This window comes from Aotus nancymaae, unplaced genomic scaffold (genome assembly GCF_030222135.1).
Source record: "Aotus nancymaae isolate 86718 unplaced genomic scaffold, 86718_ANA_hifiasm-v0.15.2.pri h1tg000122l, whole genome shotgun sequence".
Lineage (NCBI taxonomy): Eukaryota > Metazoa > Chordata > Mammalia > Primates > Aotidae > Aotus > Aotus nancymaae.
In genome coordinates, this window is record NW_026988537.1 from 1,113,861 (window position 1) to 1,139,063 (window position 25,203).

At 40.7% G+C, this 25,203-nt stretch overlaps 1 protein-coding gene across 3 annotated transcripts in view; it reads right to left on the reverse strand.

The window, feature by feature from the left end:
• Positions 1–25,203, reverse strand: part of DIPK1A (divergent protein kinase domain 1A) — a 127,145-nt gene that overhangs the window by 12,993 nt on the left and 88,949 nt on the right. For all 3 annotated transcript variants that reach the window (XM_064371157.1, XM_064371156.1, XM_064371158.1), the window contains exon 3: positions 1,202–1,309. In XM_064371157.1, coding sequence (XP_064227227.1) covers positions 1,202–1,309 — 108 coding nt within the window. The remainder of the gene's footprint in view (positions 1–1,201; positions 1,310–25,203) is intronic.

Genomic DNA, 25,203 nt, shown 5'->3' on the forward strand with positions numbered 1-25,203 from the left:
ACAAAACATTATTTCACTGCCTTGTTCCAAACCCTCCAATAAATTCCCATTTCAATTAAAGTCCAAAGTCCTTTCTGCGACCTGTTGGGCTCCATTTGAGCTGGCCTCACCTATGTCCCCAACCTGATCCTGTACCACATACTCCCTGTTTCTCTAAGTCCCAGCTACATTGGTCTTTCTGTGATAGGTTGAAGCCATCATGTTTGTTTCTGCTTCCTGAACTGCTTCACTTGCTGCTGGCTCTGCCTGGAATGTACTCTCCCAGATCTTTTCACGTGGTTGGCTCCTTTACATCATTCAAGTCTCATATCAGACGTTCCATTTAGAAAGCCTTCTCTGACCCACTGTCTAGAATAGATGCTCTTCCACCCCCAGGTCACCCCTAACCTGTTATCCTGTTTCATTATCCTCGTAGCCATTTGCACTGTCTAAAATGATCATATTTATTTATCAGCTCATGACTGTCTGTCTCAGCTCACATTAGAACACAAGGCCAGAGGCTTTATCTGTCTCCCTCAGTGCCTCAGACACTGGCTGAACTGCAGCAGACACGCTGGTGTTGGACTTTGTTTAGAAATTGTCTTCAACGTGATTAGTATTGTCAACCTAAAAATTATTTTAAATTTCTATAAGAGTAATGCATATTTATATAGGAAAATTTAGGAATCAAAAGATGAACATTAAAATGCAATTTTCCGCTGCTCAGGATGATTGCTGTATTTTCTTTTACCCCAATTAGATATCCTACTGTTTTATTCTTATTTCTCTGATGAAAAGTAAGGTGGAACTTTTTTTCTTTATGTTCATCAGCTGTTTACAGTTCTTCTTTTGTGATTTAGTTCATCCTGTCCTTTACCCATGCCTATGAATTCTCTATTAAGGTATGAGCACAAATATTATCTCAGAAACGTCTTCTCTGATCACATCCTCTAAAGCACTTCTCACCATTCCTGACACTGCATTCTCTATCAATGCAGTGAGCTGAGATCTCACCACTATACTCTAGCCTAGACAACAGATCCTGTTTTAAAAATATAAAATAAAATAAATATTTGTTGAATTAATGAATCAAAGCATATAAAATTGAAATACATATAATGTCTCAAAGCTTTAGTTCAAGAATTATTTTAATAATGCCTTTAATTTCTGGTAAAATTACAGTACACTCTAATTCTGGAATGTTAATTCATAATGTCCATACCTGATTGTTGGGCTTGGTGGATAAGCATTTTCCAAAGTAAAGAGTTTCTGTGACACAAAGGCTGTTACACGCAGGCCCATCAATAACTCCAGTCTTGTACTTGTCACACTAAAGACCAGGAAATAAAAAAGTAAGTTAACAGAAAAATATAAGAAGAAACATAAAGAGATATCTATATCCTTTATGAGGAAGTTCTATGACAAAAAGAACTGAGGCTTTGGACTTAGACCTGGATTTCATCTAAGCTCTGCTAATTAAACCTATATGGTGATGAGAAAGCTTGTTGCTGTTGGGGTGCGCATAGAATTTTGAAACTATTTTTCCCACTTGACATGGTCTGAGGTGGTGTGTTATCTACTCCTTCCAAGAACAGAGGCACTCTATTATTATTATTATATTTATTATTATTATTTGAGACGGAGTCTCACTCTGTTGCCCAGGCTGGAGTGCAGTGGCACGATCTCAGCTCACTGCAGCCTCTGGCTCCTGGGTTCAAGTGATTCTCCTGCCTCAGCTTCCCGAGCAGCTGGGACTACAGGCATCTGCCACCACGCCCGGCTAATTGAGGCACTCTATTTTTTTTTTTTTTAAAGATGGGGTTTCACCATGATGGCCAGACTAGTCTTGAACGCCTGACCTCAGGTGATCCACTCACCTCGGCCTCCCAAAGTGCTAGGATTACAGGCGTGAGCCACCGTGCCCGGCCAAGGCACTCTATTTTTAAAACTGGTTCTGGTTTTAGGCCAGGTGCGGTGGCTCACGCTTGTAATCCCGGCACTTTGGGAGGCTGAGGCAGGTGGATCATTAGAGGTCAGAAGTTTGAGACCAGCCTGGCCAACATGGTGAAACCCCGTCTACTAAAAGTACAAAAATTTGCCAGGCAATAATGGTAGGTGCCTGTAATCCCAGCTACTCAGGAGGCTGAGGCAGAAGAATCACTTGAGCCTGGGAGGCAGAGGTTGTGGTTAGCCAAGATCACGCCACTGCACTCCAGTCTGGACAAAAAGAACTGAGGCTTTTCTTTGTGTTACAGAAACTTTACTTTGGAAAGTGAGAGAGACCCAGTCTCAGGGAAAAAAAAAAAAAAAAAAAAAAAAAAAAAAGGCTGGGCGTGGTGGCTCACGCCTGTGATCCAAGCACTTTGGAGGCCAAGGCAGGCGGATCACCTGAGGTCGGGAGTTCAAGACCAGCCTGACCAACATGGTGAAACCCCGTGTTAAAAACAACAACAACAAAAAAGTTACTTCACCTCTGTCATAAAGGTAACTGACAAAGAGATTTGTGTGATCTCTTTGTCATCCTTGAGATCACCAAAAAAAAGAAAAAAAAAAAAGAAAGGGAAAAAAACCCCACCCACTCTCTGAAAAAAATAAAGTACCAGTGAAACCCTAGGCACGATAAATGAGGATGACCTGCTAAATTCAGTGAAGATTACACCAGAGCCTAGAAGTATGCCGAGATTAAACACCCGACATGGTCCCCACTCTCAGACGAAGTTGGCAGAGCATCAAGTAGATGGTACATCTGTGGAGCAGAACCATTACCCTGATTGCAACAAAGGTCTAAGGGGCACCGGCTGTGGGAACTTTCCAGGACACTATTTGGCATCATGAAATAGTGAGATAAGGTGGGGCTGAATGATCAAATCCTCAGAAATATAGCAAATCTGTAAGAATTAGGAAGAATGAAATAGAAAAAGCAGATGTCAGATAAAAAAAATTTCTAGGCTGGGTGCAGTGGCTCACACCTGTAATCTAGCAGTTTGGGAGGCCAAGGCGGGCGGATCACCAGAGGTGGTGAAATCAAGACCATCCTGGCCAACATGGTGAAACCTCAACTCTATTAAAAATACAAAATTAGGTGTGGTGGCACCTGGCTATTAAAAATACAAAATTAGCTGGGCATGGTGGTGCACACCTGTAATCCCAGCTACTCAGGAGGCTGAGGCAGGAGAATCACTTGAACCCAGGAGGCAGAGGTTGTGGTGAGCAGAGATCATGCTGTTGCACTCCAGCCTGAGCAACAAGAGCAAAACTCCCTCTCAAAAAAAAAAAATTCCAGAAGAATGTTGCTGTGAATCAGTCTAAACATATTGCTATGAATTTAAAGGACTTACTGAATCAGTTTAAAATAAGACTTCAAAGCAGAAGAAATGATGAGGCAATAGAAGGAAGTTTAAAATAAGCTAACAGAATTCAGACAGGAAGGAAAAGAAAACATCCGAGAAATAAAAGCCACATTATAAATGAGGGAAAGACAGGGATAAAACACAGTAAGATTTCGGAGGACTAGGCAAGGCCCATCCCTGTTATAACATCACTTTGGGAGGCTGGACAGGCAGATCGCTTGAGCTTAGGAGTCTGAGAGCAGCCTGGGCAACATAGCAAGACCTTGTCTCTACAAATAATACAAAAGAATTAGCCGTGCGTGGTGGCACACATATGTAGCGCTAGCTACTCATGAGGCTGAAGTAGGCGGATCGCTTGAGCCTGGGAGGCAGAGGCTGCAGTGAGCCAAGATTCCACCACTGCACTCCAGCCTGGGTGACAGAGTGAGACCCTGTCTCAAAAAAAAAAAAAAAAAAAAAAAAAAATGTAGGAGGACAAAATTGAGAAAAGCAAGCAAAATGAAACAAATTCAAAAACAACTAGAATTAATTTAAGATAAATTTATAGATATAGAAGACAAAGTATATCCACCATGTTCATATGAAGGAGAAAATATTCAAAGTAGAATTCAAGAGAACTTCACGTAAATGAAAGAACACTTTAATCTACAGATTAAAGGGACATACAATGAACGTCCCAAGAAAAACTGACACGAATGACCCCTGTGACATATCCCACTGAGGTTCACTGAACTTCAAAAATAAGTTATCCTTTGAGCATACAGGTAAAAAGATCAAGGCACCTTTAAGGGGAAATAGATCAGATTGGCCTCAGTTTCTCCATAGCCACATTCAATAGTAGACAACAGTGGTACCAGCAAAGGCTTTGGGAAAGGAACTGAGACTCGCCTGTGTCCTAACAGTCCCATCCGTGAAGGGGATGTGAATAGACCTTAATTTACGGTGTCATTGTGAGGATTAAATAGTGTAAGTATAGATCACCTGTGACTTTAATGAGTGCCAATCACAGCTATTATTATTTCACATAGCTGAACTTTATTTTAGTAGGCACCAAATGTTTTTGAACACATAAGATTCAGAAAATACAATTTCCACAAGCATTTCTGGAAGAAATGACTAGAGAATGAATTTCAGCCAACAAAGCGATGAATGGATAAATGGAACATGAAAGCTAGTTGAAATGGACTGGAATGGGCTGGGCATGGTGGCTCACGCCTGTTATCCCAGCACTTTGGGAGGCCAAGGCAGGCAGATCACAAGGTCAGGAGTTCGAGACCAGTCTGGCCAACATAGTGAAACCCCGTCACTACTAAAAATACAAAAATTAGCCAGGCATGGTGGTGCAAACCTGTAATCCCAGCTACTCAGGAGGCTGGGGCATGAGAATCACTTGAACCCAGGAGGTGCAAGTTGTGGTGAGCCAAGATTGCATCACTGCACTCCAGCCTAGGCAACAGAGTGAGACTTTGTCTCAAAAAAATGGACTGGAATGAAAACAGTGCAGGAAACAATTAATATAAACTGTGTGTTTTCTTTTCTTTCTTTTTTTTTTTAAAGACAGAGTCTCACTCTGTTGCCCAGACTGGTGTGCAATAGTGTGATCATGGCTCACCAGAGCCTCAACCTCCCAGGCTTCAGTGATCCTCTCGCCTAGGCCTACGTAGCTGGCACGACTCCAGAGGCTGAGGCAAGGGGATCCCTTGAACCCGTGAAGTTGACGCTGCCATGATCATGCCACTGTACTCCAGCCTGGGCAACACAGTAAGACTGTCTCTAAGAAAAAAAAAGAAAACAGAATAATAATGAAAATACAGTAAACTCCCTAAAGAAGTAGAAGAAATAATAAATGAAGAAATAAATGGAAAAAAAAATCAGGCCAGGTATGGTAGCTCATGCCTATAATCCCAGCACTTCGGGAGGCTGAGGAGGGTGAATCACTTGAGTCCAGGAGTTCGAGACCAGACTGGGAAACATGGCAAAACCTTGTCTCTACAAAAAATACAAAAATTAGCCAGCTGTAGGCACACACCTGTAGTCCCAGCTACTCGGGAGGCTGAGGTGGGAGGACAGTTTGAACCCAGGAGGTAAAGGCTGCAGTGAAATGTGATTGTGTCACTGCACTCCAGCCTGAGTAACAGAGTAAAACCCCGTCTCAAAATAAATTAATATAAATAAAAGCATAGTTCTTTAGAAACTTTAACAGAAAAAATACACCTTTAGCAAGACTGATTATGAGAAAAAGAGGAGAAACAAATAAACATTATTAGCAAAGAAAAGAGTAGTGATGGTGAAAATTAGAAACAATTTATGGTAATACAGTTGAAAGAAACAATTTTTCTAGAAAAATATACATAATAGAAAGTCAGGCGGGAAGAAATAGAAAAGCTGAATAAGATTAATACACATTGGGCCAGGCGCAGTGGCTCACGCCTGTAATCCCAGCACTTTGGGAGGCCAAGGCGGGTGGATCACGAGGTCAAGAGATCGAGACCATCCTGGCCAACATGGTGAAACCCTGTCTCTACTAAAAATATAAAAAATTAGCTGGGCATGGTGGCATGTGCCTGTAATCCCAGCTACTTGGGTGGCTGAGGCAGGAGAATCGCTTGAACCCAGGAGGCGGAGGTTGCGGTGAGCCAAGATTGTGCCATTGCACTCCAGCCTGGGTAACAAAAGCAAAAGTCCATCTCAAAAAAAAAAAAAGATTAATACACATTTAAAAAAATGAATTAATAACCAAAAAATCTTGTCCTCCAAAGAAAGCAGGCCAATAACTCTATGAGAGATTAGTTTTAAGGAAAAAAATAAAAAAGAACGCAGGCCAGGGTACACTCTTGGGAGACCTGCAGCATGCCATCCAGACGTGGGCCCGGGAGACCCGCCATCCAGACGCAGGCCTGGGAGATCCGCCATCCAGATGCAGTTTGTGAGAGTGGAAAATGGGTAAGAAGTTAATGCCCATCAACAGGAGCATGGCTGAATAAACTGCGCTATATTCACAGTATGAAATACTATGCAGTCATTAAAATGAAAGGATTAGGCCCACACATATCAACATAATGTTAAATGGAAAAAAATTCAGAATGACATGGGCAGTTTAGCAGCATTTATTAAAGTTTAGATGCATGTAAACATAAACACAGTGTCTATGTACCCCTGCCACACGTAGTGAAAACTCATACCAAATTCAAGATGGTGCTTCCTCTGAAGAGGGAGGAAGGAGAATATCAGGCAGGATAAGAGAGTTTCAACTACATCTGTAATGTTTTACTTCTTTTTGGAGACGGTCTCACTCTGTTGCCCTGGCTGGAGCGCAGTGTCATGATCTCAGCTCACTGCAACCTCTGCCTCAGCCTCCCGAGTAGCTGGGAGTGCAGGTGCCCACAACCACGCCTGGCTATGTCTTCCTTCTTTTTAAAAATGAAGCAAATAAGGCAAATGGTTAAGATTTGTTAAGAAGGTGGTAGTTACACAGCGTTTGTCATACTTTTGTTTTTGAGATGGAGTTTCACTCTTGTTGCCCAAGCTGGAGTGCAATGGCATAATCTCATCTCACTGCAACCTCCACCTCCCGGGTTCAAGTGATTCTCCTGTCTCAGTCTCCCAAGTAGCTGAGATTACAGGTGCCCACCACCACACCTGACTAATTTTTGTATTATTAGTAGAGATAGGGTTTCACCACGTTAGCCAGGCTGGTCTGGAACTCCTGACCTCAGGCAATCTGCCAGTCTTGGCCTCCCAAAGTGCTGGGATTACAGGCATGAAACACCGCACCAGGCTGTCATATTGTTTTTTATATGCCAATTCTGTTCTAGGAGATTTGCACGTATATGTATCTTCAATTCTCACAATCTCCCTATGGAATAAGTATTACCATTATCTCCATTTTATTGATAAAGAAACCGAGGCAAGGGAGGTTAAAAAGAGGGTAAGAAATTTACAGAGAGCAGGTTAATGGCAGAGTTGGAACCTGAGCCCAGTCTGTCTGTCTCACGAGCCTGTTTGTTTTAACCACAAAGGTAACAGAACCAGGAATATTTATGTTGGAGAGGGCCAGGCAGAGCAGGTTTAGTACCGGCTGGGTCAGATGCCCCTCCTGAGTGCACCCACTAAAGGTTCTCTGGTCATTCCCTCCACACAGGCAACTCACAACGGGGCAAGGACTTTCATCCTTCTTTCCTGAGGACTTTGTACAATGCCTGGCACATAATCAAATACATATAAAAAAGCACTTGCCAACTGGATGAATGAATGAAGTGTATGCCAGGTTTTTATCCAGAAGTAGGACATTCTATTGTGAACGATCCATGGGATTGGACTTAAAGAGTGATACCCTTCCACTGTCCTGATCTTGGGCTTCTGAATCTTAAGAAACACTTTATCTTAACTCTGTTTAATGTCAGGATTTAAACATGACTCTTTCCACAACAACGATCTTTCAATAAATCACCTTAGAGTGTATATTTCTTCCCTGAGCCTACTTTCTTCCTCCCTTCTCTCTGTATATTTTCAAATCTAACATTATTTGTGTCCATGTTATTTTCCCTGTGGAAAGCTGGGTGATTTGAAGGCAGAGACTTGGTTACATGCATCTTCGAACCTCCTCTCCCCTCTAGCATACAGCACAGTTTGGTATTTAAGTGTTCAGTAAATATTTATTTAAAAACCAACATAAATAGTGGTTCTGGCTTTAGAATCTCACTGAGGATTAAAATGCATACTTTTCTATAATATCTAATTAAATTTTTTTAAAAAGCTCAAACCAGGTATCTCATTAGTAAACTTATGGGGAAGCAGTAAAGACTAGTCTGGCATTCAGCTAAAAGACTGAAATTCTACTTCTGAGCATAAGCCTCAAGCCAACCCTGCATCAGAGAGACAGTTACAATAAGCAGGCTCTTCAGCCTGTGGCTTCCATCAGAAACCAAAAGCAAATTTCCCACATGCTTGTGTAGAAAGGATGGTTGACCACGTTCTGTTTTGTTTTCGGGCACAGCCTTACACAAACTGTAATTACTGTGAGTAAAATGATCTTGTAAATAAAAAGACACAGAAATTATAGAGAACGTTCCACTTTACCATAGGATAATCAGCAGAAAACATCGAAGGTTTTTCCTGCCTAAGATTTTTCTTTAGTCCGGTGATTCTCCCAAATGCCTCTCTTGTTTGCACATACCTCATGACACCAGGAGATGGCACTCTTTAGTCTTATTTGACAAAGCCCATCCGAGCTGAATGATTAATTTCATGAACTATGGAAACTGTACCACAAGGGGGCGATAACGATGAACAGATGTTCATCTACTACTAGGTTTTAAGTCATTTCCTAAAATTTGTGTTCTAAAAATGTATTTCAGACAAACTCATCAATTTTTCCTAAGGGAAAAAATAGCAGAGTTGGGTTCTTAACAACGCCTGAAAATCTTCCATATCTCTAGTCAACACCCTCTCCCGTTCCCTATATCAACGATATTAAATCTTCACCATTTTCTAGACTTTCACTTCATTCAACATCCTCCTCCCTTTCTCTCTCTCAGTCATTAAAAGTGCTCAAATCTCTCTCTCCCCTCCCCTCAACACACACATCCTCTCCACTCTTTCCTTCCTTCGGTTATAATAGAGTCTGCAATTCATTTTAAAATTCCTCAGCACACACAGTTTAATATATGTGTGTAAGTTATACTCCAGATGCCTCTCATATCCACATCAGGAATACACAGATGCTTGGCTAGAGCTGGAATCAGGAAGCCAATGCTTGAGGCAGCTACTCTAGGGACTTCTATATTCCTTATCTCCTTACTTTGATCAGATTGGTCAATTTCTGAGATTTTTAGTAATTAGAAAATCAGGCTTTTATTGGTAAAATGTGTGGTTTTCCTCTGAGACAGGGTCTTGCTCTGTCGTCCAGGCTGGAAGTGCAGTGGCATGATCACAGCTCACTGCAGCCTTGACCTCTTGGGATCAAGCAATCCTCCTACCTCAGCTTCCTAAGTAGCTAGGACTATAGGGGCATGCCACCACGCCAGGCTAATTTTATTTGTAGCAGATATGGTGTCTCAATTGGTTGCCAAGGCTTGTCTCGAGCTCCTGGCCTCAGGCAACTCGCCTGCCTTGGCCTCCCAAAGTGCTGGGATTACAGGCAGGAGCCACTGCACTGGGCCTGTGGTTTGTTGAATGGCATGATAAATGGATAGAAAAATGTTACAAATGGATAATGATTGGTAAAATTAAAGGTATCTAAGATGTGTGGATTGGCTAAAGTATGAGATATTCCATACCTTTTCAGGAAGAGGGTTTAAGAACCAGTTGAGGCTATAATCTTTTTCTGTTTTTCCCCAGACGAATTCTTACTCTGTTGCCTAAGCTGGAGTGCAGTGGTGCAACCTTGGCTCACTGCAACTTCCACCTCCTGGGTTCAAGCAATTCTCCTGTCTCAGCCTCCCAAGTAGCTGGGACTACAGGGACACGCCACCATGCCTGGCTAACTTTTGCATTTTTAGTAAAGATGAGGTTTCACTATGTTGGCCAGGCTGGTCTTGAACTCCTGACCTCATAATCCACTGGCCTCAGCCTCCCAAAGTGCTGGGATTACAGGTGTGAGCTACTGCGCTCGGCGGAGGCTATACTCTTTACATTTAGGGAGGTGCCTGCAGCTAACAGTTTTACAGTTAGAGGTTCTCAAACTTTAGAAAGCTTCAGATCGCACGGGGGAGCTGATTAAAACAGTTTGCTGGACTCGTCTCAGAGTTTCTGAGACGACTCGTTTCAGTAGGTCTTGGATTAGGCTGAAAATAGGCATTAATTTTAAGTGCCCACGCTGGCCTAAGAGATCACATATTGAGAATTGCAGGTTCAGAATTTCTAGTGGCCTGATGCTAATTATAAGGAAATAGAAGGCTGTCTCTGAATTATCACTGCTTTTGCCTTTGCTAAATCTTTAATGCAAGTTGACAGAGCACTTAAAAAGGCGGAGTTGGCTGGGTACTGTGGCTCACGCCTGTAATCCCAGCTCTTAGGGAGGCAGAGGCAGGAGGATAGCTTGAGCCCAGGAGTTTGAGACCTGCCTGGGCAATATAGCGAGATCCCATTCTCCACAAAAAGGCAAAAAAGAAAAAGACAAAAAATAAAAATAAAAAAAGCAGAGTTAGGGACCAGGCGCAGTGGCTCATGCCTGTAATCCCAGCACTTTGGGAGGCCGAGGTGGGTGGATCACCTGAAGTCAGGAGTTCGAGACCAGCGTGGCCAACATAGTGAAACCCCATTTGTACCAAAAAAAAAAAAAAAAAAAAAAAAGCCAGGTGTGGTGGCATGTGCCTGTAGTCCCAGCTGTAAGGTCTGTTCTCGCTGAGCTTAAAGAGAAGAAACTGAGGCCAGCACAAGAAGATCCGATACAAAGGGTTTTATTCAGGCTCCCAGACGAGGTTCTGCAGTCCAACAGGAGGGGCCAGAGAAGTCGCACAGACTCCTTTCAGACGTGGGGTTTTATAGGGAGTAAAACAGCTCGATTGGTTGTGGGAGAGCAGGACTGCTATTGGGTAAGTTATAAGCCTTGACCTAGGACTTGGCTTGTTGTTGGTTGTTAAGACTCGGCTGCTATTGGTTGTTAAGACTCGGCTGCTATTGGTTGTTAAGACTTGACCGCTATTGGTTAACAAGAAGCTATGGTTACAGCACCTTGTTTGCATACTGGGCTCTTTAAGGGAAGGTCAGGCTGTGCGAGCATGGGAGAAGGGAACAAGCCTGAGCATGTCTGAGCTTGCCCGAGCTCGTCTGGGCTTGTCTGGGCTTTTGAAAAAGAAGGGGAGGGGTGTGCTTCTGAGCTCCCGGTGAGGCAACTGGCCTTACACCAGCTACTCGGGAGGCTGAGGCAGAAGAATTGCTTAAACCCAGGAGAAGGAGATTGTAGTGAGCCAAGAGTTGGAACTTTAACTTTAGTGAGTTTACAGGCAGATTATATGAAATGTTTCATGACTGCTTGAAAATAAATTTATTTATTGCAAATAAAATGTTTTATGACTGAATAAATGTCTACATGTCTAGCAGAAATTGCTTTCATTACAACCTAGTAATAAGATTGTGTGGGGGTAGTTAATCCTCACTTATATCAAACATCAGTGGATTCTGTTCCTTCCCTCCCTCCGACCTTTCTTTCCCTCCCTCCTTCCCAATCTCTATGTCTTTTTTTTTTCTTATTACAGTGACTAGGATATTCAGTAATATGTGGAATAGAAATGAGAATGTATATCCTTGCCCGATCCTAATCTCAGAGATTATATATTCAGACTTTCACCATTACATCTGATGTTGGCTGTAGGTTTTTTATAGATGTCTTTTACCAGGTCGAGAAAGTTCCCTCCTATTCTTAGTTTGCTAAGAATTGACTGAATTTTGTCAAATGCATCTATTTAGATAATCATATATTAGTGGTTTTTCTATTCTCTCTTTTTTTGAGACAGGGTCTCACTCTGTCACCCAGGCTGGAGTGCAATGTAATCTTGGCTCACTGCAACCTTTGCCTCCCAGGTTCTAGCAATTCTTGTGCCTTAGACTCGTAGGTAGCTGTGACTGCAGACAAGAGCCACCAGGCCTGGCTAAGTTTTGTATTTTTAGTAGAGACAGGTTTTCATCGTGTTGCCCAGGCTGGCCTCAAACTCTTGGTCTCAAATGATCCACCCACCTCGGCCTCCCAACGTGCTGGGATTATAGGCGTGAGCCGCCTCGCCCAGCCAATACTCCTAACGGTTTTAACAATGAACTCTGACTTGCAAATTTTAGTCCTTATATTATTTAACATCCTTCAGCATTTGTTCTGGTTGACCACACAGTTTTAAAACTCTTTCCTATGGCTTCTCTCTTCATGTTTTCCTCTTCCTTCTCTAGCAACTCTTTTTATTTTTTTCCTTTTTTGAGACAGGGTCTCACTCTGCTGCCCAGGCTGGAGTGCAGTGGCGTTATCACACCTCACTGTAGCCTCGACCTCCCTGGGCTCAGGTGATCCTCGCATCTCAGCCTCCCAAGTAGCTGGGACTATAGGCATGCACTACCACACCCGGTTAATTTTTGTAGTTTCTGTAAAGACAAGGTTTCACCATATTGCTCAGGCTGATCTTGAACTCCTGAGCTCAAGAAAACTGCCTGTCTTGCAACTCTTTATGAGTGTTCCTTATGGAGTTATCTTCCTTTCTCACCATCTTAAGTTTTAGTGTTTTCCATGGCTTTGTTCCATTTTCCTTGTGTTCTCTGTATACCATCATCAGTGACATTCCCACAGCTCCGAGGAATCCTGGCTCTATCCCAGCCCAGGCATTTTTCCTGAACTAAATATCCAAGTACTACCTGGACATCTCTTGTTTCAATTTGGATAACCCAAAAGCCATTCATTCACTCAACCTATCCAAGATGGAACCCATCACCCCCTGCCCTCCTCTGTCCCAAGGGCTGTCCTCCTTTATGGCCTGCGTCAGTGGAAGGTGCAATCAGCCACCCAGGCACTGAGGGAGGAAGCCGTGACTTGTTCTAAATTTCTTGTTCTTCTTTATGTCCCCAAACTAAACTGGTCACCAATTGCTGGCTATCAAATTATGTCCTTCATATCCTTTAAAGCTGTTTCATCCCTTCCATTCCCACTGTCAATGCCACAGTTTAAGCCCTCACTTTGTGCCTGGATTATTAAAACTGCCATAAAACACATCCCTCTGCTTGTGCTGTCTCCTATCTAATCCACCCTCTCACTACAAGAAGCAACATTTTTCTAAAACATAAATCTGATCAGTCACTTCCCTGCTTAAAATATTCTACTGCCTTTATTGCTCTGAAAGTAAAAGGCACACTCCCTACCATGACATACAAGGTCTGTTACGAGTCTGATCCTGCTTCCTTCACCTTTGCAAACTGCCCTTCATCTTCTCTGCTCTAGCCATGCTATGCCTGGAATGTGGCATTATTTCTTTTGTCTGTAGCTTTGTACATGCCTCCTTCTGTCTGCAATGCTCATTCATCAAGATTCAGCTCAGACCTTCTTCATTAGGGCTTCCCAGCAAAATACTGCCTAGGATATACTTATGCTGAAAAATTATTGTTGTTTATTGGCAATATTTGGGATATACTTACACTCAAAGTAGTCCTAGTTTATTTTAAATTTGAATATAACTGGGCATCCTGTATTTTTATTTGCTATGTCTAGCAACCCTACTCCCATTCTCAATCACGTGCTCCTCCTTTTTATTTTCCCATATCCCTTACTAACTTGTAAGCATTTTCATGGCAGGGTCACCTCTCATTTTTGTATTTTTAGGCTCAGGCACAGTGCTAGTAAGCAGACAACGAATATTTAACTAAAATAAAATGTTTTATTGCTGATTTGTTTCCTTCAAGTTGGCTTTAACCCTTAGTCTCTTTCTTGCTTCACAGGAATGAGCTAATCCTAACAATGATGCCACTTGTCCCAGGATTACAACAAATATCACAAAATATAACAGAATGTAGCATAAGACATGAGGGCCACCAGAAGTGCTACTATGATTTAAGATTGGCTGGGCAGTGGTGGCTCATGCCTAGTACAATCCCAGCACTTTGGGAGGCTGAGGTGGGGGGACTCAATTGAAGCTAAGAGTTCAAGACTAGCCTGGGCAACACAGCAAGACCCCTGTCTCTAAAAAAAATAAAATAAAATAAAACAGAGATTTCCTTAGAAGAGGGTTTATGTGTGTTAAGATTTCAAATAAACTTGTTTAATACATTTTTTATAAGTTCATAAAGACTTAAGTTGGTATAAGGAGAAAAGAGCTATACTTTTCTTAAAAGGAAAAAAGCTTGTACTTTAAAAACAGTGTGTTCTGGACAGGCATGGTGGTTCATGCATATAATCCCAGCACTTTGGGAGGCTGAGGTGGCAGGATCACTCGAAGTCAGAAGTAGGAGTTCAAGACCAGCCCGATCAACACGGTGAAACCCTGTCTCTATTAAAAATACAAAAAAATTAGCCAGGCGTGGTGGCATACGCCTGTAATCCCAGCTTCTCGGAAAGCTGAGTCAGGAGAATCTCTTGAACCCAAGAGGTGGAGGTTGCAGTGAGCCAAGATCGCACCACTGCACTCCAGCCTGGGCAACACAGTAAGACGCCATCTCTAAAAAAACAAAAAACAAAAAACAAATGTGTTCCCAGTAGGACTGGTTCAGTTTATTTTAAAAACACAGTATAATGGCAGAAAATAAACTTGTCAAGTTAAATAATAATTGATCCTAAGCAAAGGCAAAACTAAATGAAATACAGTGTTATATATAGTTAGCTATATAGTACTATCTAATTGAAAACATGGTTCCAAATCTCTTAAATTTATGCTGGTTGCTTTAAGCAAGAAACCATTATCCCAAGAAATCAAATTTCAAAAGAGACTGTAATAAAATTTAGAGGTCCTTTTATTTTTTAATAATTCCATTTAAAGGATGTGCTCATAATGGCCACAAAGGTTTGCTAGAGTGATGTAGTGAGTAATTTCTTCATTATGACCCAGGTAGAAACTTAGAACTCGCTTGTCTAGAGGAACAATCTCGCTTGTCAGAAGAGATCAATATTAAACAATGTGGTCCTGAGAAATGTATAGAAGGGAAATATTCTTCTCTGCCTCTTTTTTCCCCTTTATGAAAGAACCCAACAAACAAAATATGCTGTGTCAAGAGAATCTTACTTACAAAATCAAACTGTAAAATTTCTTTATGGTTAGATACCAAATAGGATTGGCTGAAATAATGAATAAATTAGTGATTTCTATAATCAGAGAAAATGTAAAAAATGATATAACAAGGCCAGGTGCAGTGGCTCACACCTGTAATTCCAGCATTATGGGAGGCCAAGGCGGGTGGATTACCTGAGGTCATGAGTTTGAGACCAGCCTGGCCAACATGGCGAAAGCCTGTCTCTGCTAAAAATACAAAAAAATTAGCCAGGCATGGTGGTGTGTACCTGTAATCCCAGCTACTTAGGAGGCTAAGGCAAGTTAATTGTTTGAACCCGGGAGACAGAGGTTGCAGTGAACTGAGATTATGGCACTGTATTCTAAGCCAGGACGACAGAGTGAGACTCCCTCTCAACAACAACAAAAAATGATACACTATATAGTCAAGTACAGTGACTCACACCTGTAATCCCAGCTACTCAGGAGATCTAGGCGGGAGATCGCTTGAGGGCAGGAACTGGAGATCAGCCTGGGCAATACAGTGATAACTCATCTCTAATAAAAATTAAAAATATCAGCTGGGCATGGTGGCTCATGCCTGCTACTTGGGAGGCTGAAGTGGGAGGATCCCTGGAGGCCAGGAATTCAAGGCTGCACTGAGCTATGATCATCATACTACACTCCAGCCTGAGTGGCAGAGTGAGATCCTGTCTCCAAATAAAACAAAAAAAGCAACTCCTCAACCCTTCTTCCACCATATTATATACTTAGCTTACCGGAAAAAGAAAAAAGCACAACTGAAAATAAAAAAGGATTTTTCTAAGCACATCTAATTAGGGTTAGTTGTTGCTCTCAGTTTTAGAGAGTTCTCGTTCCCCACAACTTTGGGCTTTTCTGGGTGTACCATTCCCATTCCATTTCGCTTCTTGGAGTTTTAAAAGCCTATTATCCATCTCACTAGAGTCAAGCCCTAAATAATGGATGATGACAGTGGAAAAGTTTCATATTTTTATTAAAACTCTAAACAATAAACTTGAATTCAAATTGCAAACTAATGTACAGTGTGCAAAATTAATCACAGTTCTGGCTCCTACCTTATAGCATTACCCTAAATCTTTTAACGAACATTATCCATTAGTTAGAGAAAACATCTCAGGAAAATAATACTAATATTCTGCAGTGCTTTCCAGTGTTAAAATGATAATATACTTGATTACTAGATTAATACACACTGTACATAATTTATATGAATACATATATAATTTGTTCAACATTGTTTGTTTTTAGAATTTACTATAAAAAAGACAAAAGAGAAAAATATATTAATTTATAGGCAGTTAAAAGCCCCAACCAAGGCTGTGGTTCAGTGACTACTAATACATGGTTCTGGGAATTCTCTGATCTAATGCTAACAAGCATCTTGTTCTTTGGGATAAAAGTGCTAAGGTAAGCCTGGTTTATAATGAGAAGGAAAAAGAATCTCATTTGTCTTTCCAAATCCTTTCTATTCTAAAAGGCCCTGTAGAAGTTCTGCCTCCTCTATGAAGCCTTTCCCCTCTATTGTATCTAAAATCATCTCTCTATTCATAGATGCCTTCTTTCTTTACATTTTTGTAGTACAACTATTTACAGTACAAACCAAATCATTTTAACCTGATGTGATGGTCTTTTGATGTACCAACTTGGTTGGCTAGGCCATAGTCCCTAATTATCAAAGCAAACAATCTAGGTGTTGCTGTGAAGGTATTTTGCATATGTAATTAAAATTTACAATCAGTTGACTTTAAGAAAGATTATCCTAGGTAATCTGGGTGGGCCTGATTCTATCAGCTCAAGGGCCTTAAGAGCACTGTTGAGGATTCCCTGATGATGAAAATATGTTGCCTACAGACAGCACCTTCAGCCCATGCCCAAGAATTCCAGCCTGCCCTTCCTGATAGCCTTCCACATAGAGTTTAGATTTGCCCAGCCAGTCCCCACAACTGCATAAACCAATTCCTTGCAATAAATCTCTCTATATTGCTTTTGCTTCCCTTTTGCTTCCTTGGTTGAACCCTGACTGATACACTTGATTAAATGATGCTGTGTGTGTGTGTGTGCACGCGTGCGTGTGCATGTGCGTGTGTATCTTATCTTCACAGTCAGACTCAAGGGCAGAAACTTGAGAATATAACAATAATAACTTCCTGTACATTTACCATGTGTCAGATTCAGTCTTAAGCCTTTCAACACATGAACTCATTTTATCCTTACAACCACCTGATATGAAGGTATTAATCTCCATTTTACAAAGACTAAATAATTTCCCCAGCTTATACAGCTCAGAAATGGCAAAGCTGGAACTCAGGCCTAAAGTTCTTTTACTCCAATGCTTATGCTCTTTACTACAAAGGAAGGGACCCTTCATACATAAATGGAGAGGGAGAAGGAAGAAGACAGAAGCATGTAGAGAAGAAGAAAGCTATGGAACACAAGATAGACCACGACTGTAAAACAGATAGAAACTGCTGTTTTTGTTGAGACACGGTCTTGCTCTGTCACACAGGCTAGACTGCAGTGGCTTGATCTCAGCTCACTGCAACCTCTGCCTCCTGGGTTCAAGCAATTCTCCTGCCTCAGTTTCCTGAGTAGCTGGGATTATAGGCGTGGCGGTATACTAATTTTTGTATTTTTGTAAAGATGGGGTTTCACCATGTTGGCCAGGCTTATCTCAAACTCCTGACCTCAAGTGATCTGCCTGTCTCAGTCTCCCAAAGTACTGAGATTACAGGTATGAGCCACCGTGCCTGGCCATAAACTGGTTATTACACTTTGTTGATAATCTGTCCTCCCTAACTCCTAAGCAATGATTTCAGCTGGGAGGCAATGCTCTCAATGGGCCAGTTACAGCAATTTTCCAGGAAATTTTTGAATTACGATGCTATGTTACAGCAATGACAAGTAATGGGGTATTTGTCCCAGATCAAATGAAATAAGTCAAGGCCTTGAGAACCTTCTCTGTGTTCAGTGGCTGTGTCAGAGTATTATTCAGTGTTAGATTACCAGGTTAATTGGATCAATTCTACTTCATCTTCACAAAATCTGTTGATGCAGGTAGGACAGAGACACTTTTTTCTGAACCTGTATAGTGTAGTTAAAGCAAGCCAATGAAATAAAGTCACTTACTCAAAGTCACACAGTATAGCACAAGAAAGAGTGAGGCTGGGGCTTTTACTGCAGCCTAGCATTTTTTCCCATAGGCTGACATGATACAGTTTGGCTACTAGTAATCAAGAAGTTCTTCACAGAGAGTAGATTGTACCACTAATATCCAACATTTAAAAAATGTACATGGTGTTACTAAGCGGTAAGACGACGTTCAGAAGCCACATGCGAAAGCAATCAGGTTCCTCAAGCTTGCTCCCGTCTTTAGATATTTGCATTCACTGCCCTTTCTCTTCGTGCTTTTCGCCTGGATTCTCACACGACTGCTTCCTCTCATCAGCTTTCAATAGGAGGTTTTCCCCAGTCACTCCAGTTAAGATAGTATGCCCTAGTCATTCTCTATTAAATATTGCTATTTTATGTTTTCATTGCACATGTCAGTACCTTATTTATTTACTTGTTTTTATTATACACATTCCACAATAAGAATGTAAGCTCCTAAAGGCATGAATTCTATCTTGTTTACCACAATATCCCCAGCACCTAGAAAAATAACTTAGATGTAGTAGATGCTCAATAAATATTTAACTGATAGATACCTCTTCTAACATGGATTATACTTTTTTCATGATTGCTATATGACAGTAGTTACCTTGAAAATAAATATTAATTATTATTATTATTATTTTGATACAGGGTCTCATTTCGCTACCCAGGCTGGAGTGTAGTGGTGCAATCATGGCTCACTGCAGCCTCAACTCTTTTGGTCAAGTGATCCTCTCACCTCAGCCTCCAAGTAGCTGGGACTACAGGTACATGCCACCATGCCTAGCAAATTTTTTATTTTTTTTAGAGATGGGTTCTCACTATGTTGTCCAGCTGGACTTGAACTCCTGGGCTCAAGGAATCCTCCCACGTTGGCCTTACAAAGTGCTAGGATTACAGATGTGAGCCACCGTCCCTGGCACTGGCTAAAGTATTAAGAATAGGAAAAATGAACTAAAGGAAAGACTTTGCCAACTTTTGAAGAGAATTAAAAAAACCCACACTTTAAAACTTAAAACTTTAGCAAATAATATTTGTGGAACGTCTTTTGGATCTTCTGTGTCTCTTTATAATCTTTCTTAGTTCACAAAGATGAAATTGACTGAAGATTTTGAAGGATGTCTGTTCAAAGGTTATACACAGGATACTGTAATCCTTTGATGAGCATGTGTTTACTAAGTCTGACTTTAAGATTATGCAGTTTTATATTCATATACCTAAAACTCAATATTAGCAATTTTATTATATGCTTTGGTTCTCTGCCATCCACTTAAAAAAGAACAGCCTCTGCACTAATACAGAGGGAAAGGGGCAATCAGTTTAGACTCCACATTTCAAAGCAGGAACGACCAGGACCAGAAGTATGTGTGGATATTGCCATAATTTATGAAATGGCCAGGTAACTACTTAGGCAGATATTGTAAAACTGAACCATGAGAGAAACAAATTTAAAATATATTACATTTCAAGTTAGGAAGGGCTGATTCAGATGTTAAAAAGAGGTATAATCTGCAATATAAAACTTACATGAATTATACACACACACATACATCTGTTGCTTTCCTCTAAACATCTAAGAATTTGCATATTTGCATAAGTGAATTCGTATTATTTTACTTTCAACATCTTTATATATTTCAGATGTCTCTCTTATAGCTGGATTTTGATTTTTAAATACAGCCTCAGAATCTTTGTCTTTCAACTGAATCATTTGGTCCACTGATACTTGCTGTAATTACCATCATACGTGGGTTTGAATATACTACATCTGATGCCACGGTAAGTCACCCAAATCTCCTTCTCCAGGACTGGAGCACTTACTCCTTCAGCACTGGGAGTGTCTAGGTAGTAAACAGCTCTCAGCTGAGTCCTTTTTTAGGACCGCCCTCAGCTAGAGTACAACCTTGCCCAAGGTCATATCCCCTTGCAGGGATTGGGGTAAAGGTGGGAATCTGCATCCACTGACTGGTCAGTGAGCAGGGATAAAGGTCTGGACCTTTGAAAGGTCATCCTAGCTCCAGAATTCGCTGTAGGGTAGACCCTTAAGGCCTTCGTTACTACTGCATCACAGTTCAACTTTTCCCTCTGACTTACTCTGCTTCCTCATTCTCTACAGATGTTTATATACATATATATTTAATTGCATTTTAGGTTCTGGGGTACATGTGCAGAACATGCAGGATTGTTGTGTAGGTACATACATGGCAGTGTGGTTTGCTGCGTCCATCCCCATCACCTATATCTGGCATTTCTCCCCATGTTATCCCTCCCCAACTCCCTACCCCTCACTCTCCCTCCACTAGTCCCCCACTGCCACAGACTTCAGTGTGTGATGCTCCCTTCCCTGTGTCCATGTGTTCTCACTGTTCAACACCCGCCTATGAGCGAGAACATGCGGTGTTTGATTTTCTGTTCTTGTGTCAGTTTGCTGAGAATGATGGTTTCCAGGTTCATCCATGTCCCTACAAAGGACACGAACTCATCATTTTTTATGGCTGCATAGTATTCCATGGTGTATATGTGCCACAATTTCTTTGTCCAGTCTATCACTGATGGGCATTTGGGTTGGTTCCAGGTCTTTGCTATTGTAAACTGTGCTGCAATGAACATTCGTGTGCATGTGTCTTTATAATAGAGTGATTTATAATCTTTTGGATGTATACCCAGTAATGGGATTGCTGGGTCAAATGGAATTTCTATGTCTAGGTCCTTGAGGAATCGCCACACTGTCTTCTACAATGGTTGAACTAATTTACACTCCCACCAACAGTGTAAAAGTGTTCCTATTTCTCCACATCCTCTCCAGCATCTGTTGTCTCCAGATTTTTTAATGATCGCCATTCTAACTGGCGTGAGATGGTATCTCAATGTGGTTTTGATTTGCATTTCTCTACAGATGTTAATCCCAAGAGCTCATTTTAATCAACTTGCTGCAGGCAAATCTCAGTCTCTATGTCTGCTTTCCAGGTAATTCAATCTGTGACATCTATCATCTTATTATGTGTGTGTTGGTTTTTTTTTTACTTATCCTGCCTGTTCTGTTTCTTTTTCTTTACTTTCTTGCCTTCCTTTGGACTAACTATTCTTTCATCATTCCATTTTTTCTATGTTAGTTTGGAAATGATATATTCTTTCCATTCTACAGGTTATCCTAGAAAGAATAATATACATCCTTGAATTATCAAAGTCTAAAGTTAACTGATTGATTCTTTTATCCTATTCTCCAAATTGTAAGGACTTAAACACTTTAACCTCCTTTATCATTCTCACATTTTATTTGTAACTGTTATTCTAGGTATTGCAGCTTAGAAATGGAACCATATAATATTTGCAGCTTAGAAATGGAACCATATAATATTTGCAGCTTAGAAATGGAACCATTTAATATTTGCAGCTTAGAAATAGAACCATGTAATATTTGCAGCTTATAAATGGAACCATGTAATATTTGCAGCTTATAAATGGAACCATGTAATATTTGCAGCTTATAAATGGAACCATGTAATATTTGTCTTTGTGTTCAGCTTCTTTCACTTAGTGTAACATTTTCAATATTCATCCATGTTGTAGCATGTATAAGAATTTCACTCTTTTCAAAGGCTAATATTCCATTGTATCTATATATTTTGTTTAACCATTCATCTGCAGATGGACAGCTGGCTTCTTTCCACCTTTTGGCTACTGTGAATAACACTACTGTAAACACTGGTGTGCCTCAGCCTTCCAAGCAGCTGGGACTACAGGCACCCACCCCTATGCCCAGCTCATTTTTTATTTTTAGTCCACTTTGGACTTGTTAGCACTTTGAGGCTTTAAAATATACTTTTTAAAAAGTTGTTTTATTTTTTGAGATGAAGTTTTGCACTGTGGCCCATGCTGGAGTATTGTGGCATGATCATAGTTCACTGCAACCTCAAATTCCTGGATTTAAGGGATCTTCCCACCGCAGCCTCTCAAGCAGGTAGAACTACAGGTGCATGCCACCATGCCTGGCTAAAATATATTTTAACAATGCTTTTTCCTACTTGCTTTTTTAGTTCTAATCCCATAATTCCTATACAATATTAATACTCTCTTAGTACTAGTGACTTTAGTACTACTAGTTATGATAGGTTTTAAGAACATAATCCCAAATGCAGAATAACTATACTTTTTTTTTAAAGCCAGCCTCAGGAAAATGATGTATTTTAGACTCAGAAAGCTCTTTCATTATCTTCAGGTTTTGATAAAATAAACATTAAATTATGCTAGAATTATTTTCCATTTTCATTTCTTATAAATTAAAGGGAAATTAAATTAAAGTGAAAAGTAATGAAGCACTTCAACTCTAATTTACTCACGACAGAGTATGTACCAATATTTGCCTTACATTTGAAGGATATTGTAATAATACAAGATATTTAAAAGCATATCCATTTCATTTTGTCTTAATCTCTTAGAACAGTATTTCTGACATTACCAGATGATGTTAACAGGTCTTCCTGGGAGGGCTGTGGTGGGGATACGGTTTTTTCTGATCAAGTATATTTGCTGTCTCATAGAGATGCGTAACACACATTAGTATTTAAAAGACCCTAAGAAGTCCTCAGTAAAGTCAGTTGTTATCTTTATTTAACCCTCTGTTTCCAAATATGTCTGACCAGGGACATATTTTATCCATGGAATATCTATCAATGTGCTCCAAGATACCTAGGTTGAAAAAGGTGGCCTAGAGAAAGAGAAACAAACATTTCAAATAGTTTTGGTTATTTGTATGTTTTTGAACTTGATTATCTACCTCCTGTTTCCTCCTTCTTCACTGAAGGTTAGCAACTGAGTTTTGTGGGGTTTTATTAGCTTTATTAAACTGTAACTTCTTATCAGTCCTCTCTGATGTAGGGTAGCAGAAGGAGTATGAGCTTTATAGAGAGACAGAATTTGGATCAAATTCTGGTTCCATCATCTTGGACAAATTCTCCTCTGTCTCTCTGGGTCATAGTTCTTTATCTGTACACTATTATTTTAAAGATTAATAAACGTGTAAAGTACCCAGTGCATTGGCTCCAGTGGTTCCTTCTATCTTAAAATTCCTTAAAGATCTAGAATGGCCAGTTGGAATGAATGTAGGATTGATATCTTTGAACTCCGGCTTCAGACTCTTCTTTTTTTTTTTTTTTGAGATGGAGTCTCGCTCTGTCTCTCAGGCTAGAGTGCAGTGGCGCGATCTCAGATCACTGCAACCTCCGCCTCCTGGGCTCAAGTGATTCTCCTGCCTCAGCCTTCCAAGTAGCTGGGACTACAGGCACCCACCCCTATGCCCAGCTAATTTTTTGTATTTTTAGTAGATGGTGTTTCATCATTTTGGCCAGGCTGGTGGACTCTTCTTTACTAACTCATTCCCTTGTTTCTTGTATTAATAATTCCTCCCTTGCCTAATTGAGAGACTGTAACATTTTTGCAGAATAACGTTTTTGTATTCTGACTGATAGAGCACCTTGTGTTTTAAACTGATTTTTATTTTCTTAGAACTTGGGGAGACTCCAGGTTTCCATCTTATGTTTCTATAACAGTTGCTATGTTATTTATCTTATCTTACTATAATTACTCATTTTCTTTCCCAATCCACTGTAAATTTTATAAGGTCAAAGACATCTTGTTCCCTGTTATATACATATACCACCAGCCTGGGTAAAGAGCAGCCACTCGACTTCAGAGGGAGCGATCCAAGATGGCTGACCACTAGCAGCTCGGGATTGTAGCTCCCTGTGAAAGTGCAGAGAACGAGAGGATGCCACACTTTCAGACGAATTTTTGTTGCTCACGGACCAGGAGATTCCCAGCGGAGGAGCTCCATGGGTCGCCAGCACGACTCTCGTGGCCGGCGCGGCAGTTTTGCTGGCACCTCAGCACAGCGGTTCTTGGTGCAGAGTGAGTGGGACTGGGTCCCCTTTTGGCCGATTCCCAGGCAGAAAAGCACCATCAATCTTAACACCGCTGTTTTGGCCGGCGCAGTGGGTTGCTCAGATTTCGGTACTGGGAATCAACAAGTTGGAAGTCCACTCAGAAACCTAATTTGAAAGTCGGAAATCACAAAGACGACAGGTGGATAAATTTACAATGATGGGAAGAAACCAGCGTAAAAAGGCTAATACCCAAAATCAGAATTCCTCTCCCTCTACAGGGGATCACAGTTCCTCATCAGCAACAGAACAAGGCCTGATGGAGAATGAGTGTGTTCCATTAACAGAAGTAGGCTTCAGAAGGTGGATGATAAGAAACTTCTGTGAATTAAAAGAACTCGTTCTAACCCAATGCAAAGAAACTAAGAACTTTGAAAAAAGGTTTGACGAAATGCTAACGAGAACAGACAATTTGGAGAGGAATATAGGTGAATTAACGGAGCTGAAAAACACAGCACGAGAACTTCACGAAGTATGCATAAGTTTTAACAGTCAAATTGATCAAGCAGAAGAAAGGATATCAGAGTTCAAAGACCAACTTAACGAAATAAAATGAGAAGTCAAGATTAGAGAAAAAAGGATAAAAAAGAATGAGCAAAGTTTCCAAGAAATATGGGACTATGTGAAAAGACCTAATCTACGTTTGATAGGTGTACCTGAATGTGACGAAGAGAATGAATCCAAGTTGGAAAATACTCTTCGGGAGATTATTCAGGAAAAGTTTCCCAACCTAGTAAGACAGGACAATATTCAACTCCAGGTAATACAGAGAACATCACAAAGATATTCCTCAAGAAGACCAACCCCAAGGCACATAATCGTCAGATTCATTAGGGTTGAAATGAAGGAGAACATACTAAGAGCAGCCAGAGAGAAAGGTCAGGTTACCCACAAAGGGAAGCCTATCAGACTTATAGCAGATCTCTCAGCAGAAACCCTACAGGCCAGAAAAGAGTGGGGGCCAATATTTAACATCCTTAAAGAAAAGAACTTTCAACCCAGAATTTCATATCCAGCCAAACTGAGCTTCAAAAGCAAAGGAAAAATAAAATCTTTTGCAAACAAGCAAGT